This window comes from Hippocampus bargibanti, linkage group LG13 (assembly GCF_051943395.1).
Source record: "Hippocampus bargibanti isolate YZ-2025 linkage group LG13, ASM5194339v1, whole genome shotgun sequence".
NCBI classification, from domain to species: Eukaryota; Metazoa; Chordata; class Actinopteri; order Syngnathiformes; family Syngnathidae; genus Hippocampus; species Hippocampus bargibanti.
In genome coordinates this window covers 8,800,175-8,810,174 of record NC_142746.1, presented here as the reverse complement: position 1 = coordinate 8,810,174, position 10,000 = coordinate 8,800,175, and the positions used below count along the sequence as shown (strand labels likewise).

The following is a 10,000-nucleotide window of genomic DNA, read 5'->3' as shown; positions in this document are numbered from 1 at the left end:
GCAATTGAAGTGAAGATGGACGGGGGGAACAAAAAGCGAGTTGAGGAAAGATGACAAAAATATTGATGAAATTATGTTTAAAAAATGAAGATGCACTTGGGACATTTGCTTGAAACCAGAAGCTCGTCCATATTTTTGCCGCTTGGCTGATTGTTATAAAAAAAAAGTGAGCTCCGATGCAGCACGTGCGAGTGTGAGTATTAGATGATGAGGATTAGAAGGAAGCACTGGAAGAAAACCTGCCTTGTTGTGTTTTGTCATTGCTGGGAAATAAAAAGGCTGAAGTTGTATCAGCACCATCATCGTCGAAGGACACATTAGGTGAAGGATGGTGGCAATGGTGGAAATGGAGAATGTTACTCTCAGGGAAGTGACACACAGCGTGAGAGATGTATCAGGCTGAGATTCACATGACAGCCGCGGTGTGCACATGTGATGCCACAAACGCACACCTCGTTCGTGTTTCTCAATGATCTCCTTCTCCTCGACGGTGATTTTATTTTTTGTGTCTTCTCCGGCTGAACTCGAGCCTGTGGTGGGTTTTTTTCGGTCCCATAATAGTAAAATTATCTGTAAAAAGCTCCTCGGAGGCGATCGACATGTGAATTCAGAGAGAGGGGGCGTGGAAAGTAGCGCCAGCTGGAGCTCTGTTCGGTCGTGTGCTTCCGCCGAAGATCCGAAGATCACTTCGCCAGATCCGAAGAGCACTCCGCCAGCCGTGGTGGGTGTGTATCGCGAAAAGTCGTGCGTATTTCAAGGTTTAATTTTCATAAATTTGACGTTTGTAAGACGAAAAGGTCGTAAGATAAGGTGTTCGTAAGCTGAGGTCTCACTGTACTTGTTTATTTATTTACATAGTGATGTATGTATGTGTGTGTATTTGGCATTTTCATGTTTATTATGATTGCCAAAGTCATTATAAGTGCCTTGCACGCTGGGTCCGAGAGGACAGTAATTTTTTTCTGTGCTGTATGTCATACAAATTAGCATATTTGACAATAAAGCTGACTTTGACTTTGATTGAATTACTTCTTTTACATGCTGTTTATCATCCATCCATCTTCTGTACCACTTATTCATCATGAGGCTCGCGGGGGTGCTGGAGCCTATCCCAGCTGTCTTCGGGCACCAGGCGGGGTACACCCTAAATTGGTTGCCAGCCAATCGCAGGGCACACAAAGACTAACAACCAATCACTCTCAAACTCACACTTCAGCACAATTTAGAGTGTACAATCTGCCTGCAATGCATGTTTTTGGAATGTGGGAGGAAACCGGAGGACCCGGAGAAAACCCACGCGGGCCGGGGGAGAACATGCAGGATCCACACAGGGAGGCCACTCGACTACCGGGCCATGTACAGGTAACATTCAATTTACAACCGGCGCAAGTTACGACCGCCAGACCTTTATTTGTTTGTTTATTTAGCTTTGTTTGATGGACTTTCCTTTATGGTGTCTTCATGTGTTCTTTGTTGTTGACATTTTTTGGGATCCTTCTCCATCTTTGTTTAGTTTTGACCTTTTTTTCCCCTATTTTCTGTGTCTTTACTTTTCGTTGTCGTTTGTGTTTCATTCATCTTTTTTTTGCTTTTGGTTATACTTGTGTATTTTTTGTCAATCTTCCTATGTATACATTTTTTTGGTCTTCACTTTTGGTTATCCTTGCAAATTTTACTTTTGTGGACTTATGTTTTGTTCATTGGCCGAATAAATACAGAGGGTTGTGTCAGGAAGGGCATCCGACGTAAAAGCTTGGCCAAAACAAACATGCGTATCATACCTCCGAAGATGGAGGTTACTGATTCGCTGTGGCGACCCCTTGAAGGGAAAAGCCAAAAGGAAAAGAAGATGTTTTGTTCATTGTTGACCTTGATCTTTTGATTTTATTTGTTTTTAATTCATCGTTTGTCTTTATTCAACTTGTGTTTACTTTTTGTTGTCATCTACCTTCTGTGTTTCCTTGAACTGTCTCAATCTGTTTGTTTTGTATTTTTTTTTTAATGTTGGTCACATTTTTTTTTCAGCTATACTGATTTTTTGTGATCATTTTTCATTTTTTGTTGAATTTTGTTCATATCTTCATCACATTTGCTTTTAGTTTTCAGGTTGTTTTTCTGAATTGTCTTGTGTGTTTTCTTTGTCAGTGTTCACCTTTTCTCCTTTCTTTCAGCCTTCATCCATCAATTTTTGATCACCAAGCTGCTCAAACTGTTGATCCCAGCACAATATTTACTGAAAGTCACATTTTCTCTTTGAGTTGCACCAAATGACCCTTTGGATATTCACCCGCATCTCCAAGTGCTTCGTTTTATTTGTGTCTTTATTTTTAGAAGTGAAACTTGCGGTTCAAAGTGAGTGGCTCATCTGGCACTGTTTTGTCTTCCTCTTCCATCCTTCCATCTTTTTTTTAAGTTCTTTCTTTCCATTCGGTCCCTCCCGGCCGCCTTGATTGAAAAGCTCTGTATGCTTGGCACGCTCACGCGGCGTCACAGACGTACACATACGCTACATCATGACGGTAATGTGTGGAAAACGGCGAACTCTTGCATACCACATTCTCGCACATGCGGATGATTTATTGACTCTGGTGGGAAGCTCTTAACACTCTTTACACCTTTACCAAGTGTTTTGCCTGCAGCTAAACATAGTGTGTGTGTGTGTGTGTGTGTGTGTGTGTGTGTGTGTGTGTGTGTGTGTGTGTGTGTGTGTGTGTGTGTGCGTGCGTGTGTGTGTGTGTGTGTGTGTGTGTGTGTGTGTGTGTGTGTGTGCGCGTGTGTGTGTGCGTGTGTGTGTGTGTGAGTGTGTGTGTGAGTGTGAGTGTGTGTGTGTGTGTGTGTGTGTGTATTTGTGTGCGTGTCATCTAAATAAGATAAATGTGCGTGTAACATGATATGGCTTTCAACCGACATCTTTTTTCCACAAGAATTTGATTTCCGATTCTAATAGATTGATCCCATCCCCTCATCAAAGCAAATGAAACTTAGCAGACACACACACACACACACACACACACGCATGCACAGACACGTTTAACATAATATAATCATGTTGTTTGAATATAATATTGGCAGATTATTTTTTGTAAATGAAATAATAATCGGAGAAATGGTATTGGGCGGCGCTGTAGTCAAGTGGTTAGCATGCTGGGTTCACAGTGCAGAGGTTAATAGTTCGAGACCTGGTCCTGCCTTCCCGTGTGGAGTTTGCATGTTCTCCCTGAGCCCGCGTGGGTTTTCTCCGGGTCCTCCGGTTTCCTCCCACAATCAAAAAAAACATGCATGGCAGGCTGATTGAACACTCCAAATTGTCCCTAGGTGTGACTTTGAATGGTTGTTTGTCTCTGTGTCCCTGTGATTGGCTGGCAATCAATTCAGGGTGTCCCCCGGCGAGTACCCGAAGACGGTTGGGATAGGCTCCAGCACCCCCTGCGACCCTAATTAGGATAAAGTGGTCTGGAAAATGGATTGATGGAAGGATTGATAGAAATGGTATCTAAATCCACTAAAGTTTGCAATACTGACAACTTTTTTTTACCTTCCGTTAGGTTGTGGCCGAGAGGAATTCCTTGTGTTTTGGTTTTGTATTTGACATTTTTTTTTCTAATATGTTTCCATCTGCAGATTCATCCTGGTATTTGGATGCCTGGTTCTGTCTGTGTTTTCCACCATTCCTGCTCACCAGGAATTCTCCTCACACTGTCTTCTCATCCTGGTACGGGTCATGCACACACACATGCGTGTTCTTCTATCCATGTCAAGATACATTTAACTCTTGCCAGTCATACAACACAACGATAGTTTCAAAAGCCTGAGAAATAAATTTATGAGTACATTGACATATGGACTACATAGACATATGTACATATGTGCATGTTATAAGTATTATTTCGGTATTCAGTATAGTGGGACCTTGACTTATGAATGCCTTGATATTTTTATTGTTGTTGTACCCAAGCGATTTATTGGCCATAGTTAAAGTTTACTCGAATACCAACCCAAAAAAGAAAAAAAATACTAATTTTGCCATATAGAAGTTTGTTAGCTTAATGCTAACACACAATGGTATATACTGTACAAGCTAACAAAACAAGAGCCGCTCCCGACTTACCTTTTTAGCTTAAGCGTGAAATTATGATGTTTATTCATTTACAATTTTCTTAAATTGTGTCTTTAATATAGTTTTTCACGACAGTATTATACAATACAGAGATACCTCGGTTTACGAACGCTTTAGCTAACAAACTTTTTGCCTTACGAACATTAAATCCGCGAGAATATAATTTTGGCATACAACACTCGGGAAACAGATGGAGCCACAATGGCTGGCAGATTAGTTTTCGGTGGAAGAACACCAAACCACACGGCCGAACAGCGCCACCGTAGCTTCCGGACTACTTTTCCACACCCCCTTTCTCGGAGTGCATACATGGCATACGTGGTTTGCTATTGAGTGAATACTTTTGCTTTTTTGGGACCGAAAAAGACCCCACCTAAGGCTAGTGTTCAGCCGAAAAGGACACAAAAGAAAATCAAGCAGAAGAAAGAGAACATCGAGAAACAGGAACGAGGTGTGTATTTGTGTGCCTTAGTATCCCACTACCAGTATGCTAAGTCGACCATTGCTACGTGTAGCTAAGGGTGTTTCTGTGTTGTCTAAGCAACGGTCCCAGGCAATAGAAGAGGTTGAAAAACTTCTGTTGATTTGGATTAACAAAAAGCAGCTCGCAGGGGACCGTGTTAATGCGGGTATTATCACCGAGAAAGCACGGCAACTTCACTCGGATATCATCAAGAGGCAACTACATCAACGACTATCACAAATGTAAATAAAACGACTTTATTATACTGTACAATTTTTCTTTAATTACAATTCAATACCATATGTATTATCCATAAAATAAGGTATATTTTGTGTAGTTTTAAGGCTTATTTAGGAGAAGATTATGTTTTATGGGGACCTGGAAACTGATTATTCTCATTTTTCATTGTCACGTTTTGCGAGGTAGTGATGGCGGGTGCGGATCCCAAAAAGCAGGCAGGAGTGAGCAGGAGGTTGTTTGACAAATTGTATTAAAGGTCAGCAGGAACAAAATGTAAAACATCAAAATCATCTGAACAGAAAAAATACAAAGTAGCAAAAGAAGACCAAAAGTAAAAGTCCGCCAAGGTTAAACAAACACATACACAATGCATGCAGCAAACAAGCAGCAAACAATGAACCGACACCGGATGGTCGTGCCGGGTGTCCTTTTAAGTGTCAGTGATTAAACGACCAGCACCTGCAAGGCTGCAGGCAGGGCTGACGTCGCTACCCGTTGGTCACCAATCTGATCGGGACGACCAGCACCTGTGCAGGTGCAGGCGGGGCCGACAGCGCCCCCCGTTGGTCGCCAACCAGATCATGACATTCATGGTGTCCAATGGGAAATAAATTTTTGGAAGACACACTTCGCCTTGCACACACTTTCTGGGAACCAAATAAGTTCATAAACTCAGGTATCACTGTAATATAATAACAGTGCTATTTTTAATAATTAAAAAAAAGTTTTTGGGTGGTGCTGGAACAGTGAAAATCTTGTATGTATGTAACGTATGGGAACTGTCGCATTAAAAGTTGCAAAACATTGCATTATGGCATCGATACAGCGGCCAGGACACTTCTGTTTTCATGACGCAACACTGAGAATTGTCGTTGGCGCGTGCATGTGTGTGCCTTTGTTCTTCTGCAGGAGTTTGTGATGATCGTTGTGTTTGGTCTGGAGTACATCATCCGAATATGGAGCGCCGGTTGCTGCTGTCGTTATCGAGGCTGGCAGGGACGCCTCCGATTTGCCCGAAAGCCATTTTGTATCATCGGTAAGATGCAATGTGTGTGTACCCATGTACCCTCTTGTGTACCTGTATATATTTGTATGTGTGTTTTCCCACCTGCAAGTGTGAGTTTGTGTACCTTTTATACACTTTGGTGCATACCGGTGTATCATATCGATGTCCACTTTTGTGTACCTGCAATTTTCATGCGTGGACAGTACCTTGATGTCCTTGTGTGTGGGCCATTGTGTGTACTTTTGTCACATTTCTCTCTATACTTGCAAGTGTGTGTGTACTAGTAGATGCAGAATACGTGTCTGCATAACTGTTTTGTTTTTCATGCATATACTGTACTAACGTGTTCACTCGCGTCTGTGTCCATGATTCATGTGTGTTTAGCTATTTGTGAATCTTTGTGTGCGTACTCGTGTGTACCTGTAGCGTTCCATTGTACTTTCATCCAACAAGTGAATGGTATCCAGTGGCATTATAATTAAATATTTCTGAAATGATCAAGCTTGCCCATAAATGTAAAAAAAATAATTAAATAATAAAAAGAACATTTGTTTTGGGAACTGTTAAATATTTGCTTGTGTACCTCAAACCGTAGCACTAACACCTTTCTGGAAGGTAGAAAAAAAACGATAAAGAAAAACATGTTGACGCAACACCTCCAAAGGTGACAAATTGTGTGGGGTTGACTCATTCGCATTGTGAAGCCGTTGACCTTCCACAAACCCCCCACAGACATCATCGTGCTGATCGCATCCGTCGCCGTGGTTTCCGCCGGCAGCCAGGGCAACATCTTCGCCGCCTCAGCACTGCGCAGCCTCCGCTTCCTGCAGATCGTGCGCATGGTGCGCATGGACCGGCGGGGGGGGACCTGGAAGCTGCTGGGATCTGTTGTCTACGCACACAGTAAGGTATGAGACGTAACAAGAGGCGGCGGGGTTGTAAATCAATAACGGGAGAACTTAAGCTCTTTCCTGGTGCCATTGCCATTGAGTTCCGAAATAGAAAAAAAGACATTTCTCAACATCCGGCATGTCACTTCTTGGTAAGAAGTTTCAAAGAACATACATGTACTTCCGAAAAACGCTCGTCTCTGTGTAATTGTGAACATCCCGCTTGGCTCTGACGAATTTCCATGAGATGATGAAAGGAAGGAAGGAAAAAAAACTCACAAGTGTGAGTACACTCATTCGTTGTCGTATTAACCATTTGGCGAAAAATGCATCTTGGGATATTTTTCCCAGCCAAGTCTTCACAAATCACCAACTGACGCAGCCTTGGACTCTTGAGCTCTTCTCTTGCCAGTTGGCAATCAGGCAACTGCATTCTTAACCCACGGAACATTACTTAAAGCATTTGCACTCAATTAGAAATTTAAGAGGTCCATATTCGAAAAATGTACTTTTTATTTATTTTTTATTTTTTATGTATTTAAATCTGTTCCCTTAAAGTTGGAGGTGTAAAATTGTCTTGATGTTGAGGAATTTAAATCAGAGTACTTCAAGGACAACCGACGCCTCCGGACAAGTTGTGTCCACAATTTGAAAAATGGCTTCAAATGACTTCTACTGAGCGTATTTTACAAAGATTCCACCGCATATAGCTATATTTTACGTTTTAAGACTCACGCTGAATATTCCGGAAGTCTTGTTTTTGAGTTGGTGACGAGTCCTGACGTCACGTCACGGAGGGAACGCCCCTGACTTAGAAAGGACATACTGTTGCAGTCCTTTCAACACCTCAATGCATTTTGCGGTACTTTGTTTGGTCTCAAAACTTCGTGTTGATCCGTGTTGATGGCGAAATTAGAAGGAAAACATGAATAACACGATGGTGAATCGTTGTGTGTTACACCGAACAACTACAGTAAAGTCTTGTTATATCGACATTCTCGGGAGTCGGAAAAAAATGTCGATATAACCATACCAACGATATATCCGTCCTGCGCCGAAATGCATTAAAAGGGGGAGGGGGCAATACGTAAATGGGGGATCTTCGATATGGCATGTAATTTTATCATTTGGTTCATGGATTGCGTATCTAGCATGCTTTTTGTACAGTAGTGAAGTGAAAAATAAACTTCTGCATAAAATAAAAACGTCTTTACACTTACACTATATATATATATATATATATATATATATATATATATATATATATATATATATATATATATATATATATATACATACGTATGTATGCATGTATGTATGTAGTAAGCCGTTTTTGAGCCGAAAAAAGCAACCATGTTTGGTAAAGCATTTTTTAGCCCAAAAGAAAACAACCAGGTATAGTCAGCCGTTTTTAGACAAAACCTATGACCATGTAGTAAACCATTTTTAGCATGAAAAGAAACGGTCATTTACTGTATATAGTAAGGTGTTTTAGCCCGAAAAAAATGACCAAGTAGAGTATGGCATTTTAAGCCCAGAAAAAAGTGACCATGTACAGGCCCGCCACATCATTTTTTTCAGCCCGCGAAAGCAAATCAAACTTGTGAAATTCCATGATACTTGCTAAAATCCGAACCAAAATTTCATATTTTTGGATGTAAACCACAATGACAGTCATTATTCTTGACTTCAGATTTAAAAACTAGTTTTCATTAATTCATTAATTTGTTGTGTGCTGTATATGTAATATGTGGAGGGGATTCAACATTCTAATGGCTTCCCCAAATTCATAACGGCCCTCGAGAGGAAACCATAACTACAATGTGGCCCGTGGAAAAAAATGTTTTTGACACCCCTGATGTATAGTAAGACGTTTTAGCACGAAATAAAGTCCAGGTATAGTAAGGCGTTTATACCCCGAAAAAAAACTACCATGTATAGCAAGGCGTTTTTGAGCCATAAATAACGACCATGTGTCGTAAGGCGTTGTTAGCACTAAAAAAACCGCCATGGATAGTGAGGCGTTTTAAAATGACCTAGTATGGCGTTTTTAGCCGGGGGAAAAAAAATGACCATGTTAGCATGCCGTTTTTAGCCCGAAAAAAATGACCATGTATCTAGTAAGCCGTTTTTGGCCTGTAAAAAACAACCATGTATAGTAGGGTCTCCAAACATTTTGCAAAGTGGGGCAGATTTGATGTGTTAAAAATGTAAGTGGGTGGCAAACGTACTTTACATATAACAGCAATTCATTTAAATTAATTTCAGTGAGGACTATGTTGTATGTTAGGAGTTGGCGACGGCGTGGTACATCGGTTTCCTGGTGCTCATCTTCTCCTCCTTCCTTGTGTACCTGGTGGAAAAGGAGGACAACAAGGACTTTGCCACCTATGCTGATGCTCTGTGGTGGGGCACGGTACGAAAGACACACACACACACACACACACACACATATGCACATACACACACGCATGTGCGCGCACACACATTCCGTCCAAAACACTTTTCGGACCTCATTTGTCAACCGAATATTGATTTAACCGACTGTTAAACTGTGAAATAAGTAGGGCATGACATCCATTTTTCGCTTCTCATCCCGAATTGATTTTACAGATGGACAATTTGTTGACTCGGTAGCTTTTTAATTGTTTTGTGAGTTTGTTTGTGTGTTGGTTGGGTGGTTGATTCAATAAAAGAGATGTTAATTAATTCATTCACTGCCATTCACGAAATTATTCAGGAATTAAAAATATGACGTGGAGCCAGTGACGTGCGGTGAAGTCCCTGGGTGGTGGCTGGCACTGACGTCATCACAGTCAGATTTACAAACATATGTAGAGTAGCAGCTACTCTGTAGCTTATTCACCATTTAATTGGCAACAGTTAACGTGTTTTGTTTAAAATGACATGTCCGCATTCTTTATATAAACTGTAGCATAGAAAAAAAGATTTAAAAAAACTTTATTATCGTGTTACCTTTACTTATAAATGAAGTCAATGCACCGCTCCTTCTGAAGAAAGGCATCGATAACTTCTTTGTAGAAGCCTTCCTTATCTTTCTTCAGTTTTAAAAGTCTCTCTATTTCTTTCAATTTAGATATGTAATCCTCCATTCTGAAAATAAGGCCAAGCAACACGAAAAAAATGACTGGATGGCTGCACTTAAGTTGCTAACTGTTTACTGTAGCTTGATGTCACTAATTCTATTATTCTGCAGCCGAGGAGGTGCAAGAAGAATCTCTGGAATCACCAGCGCCCCCTGTCATGAGGCAGGAGAACTCTGT

General features: G+C 41.0%; 1 protein-coding gene across 7 annotated transcripts in view; it reads left to right on the top strand.

Moving 5' to 3' along the window:
* kcnq5a (potassium voltage-gated channel, KQT-like subfamily, member 5a) overlaps nucleotides 1-10,000 on the top strand; it is a 61,486-nt gene that overhangs the window by 30,570 nt on the left and 20,916 nt on the right. For all 7 annotated transcript variants that reach the window (XM_089011622.1, XM_089011617.1, XM_089011621.1 and 4 more), the window contains exons 2-5: nucleotides 3,622-3,712; nucleotides 5,730-5,856; nucleotides 6,559-6,734; nucleotides 9,007-9,132. In XM_089011622.1, the coding sequence (XP_088867748.1) occupies nucleotides 3,622-3,712; nucleotides 5,730-5,856; nucleotides 6,559-6,734; nucleotides 9,007-9,132 (520 nt within the window). The remainder of the gene's footprint in view (nucleotides 1-3,621; nucleotides 3,713-5,729; nucleotides 5,857-6,558; nucleotides 6,735-9,006; nucleotides 9,133-10,000) is intronic.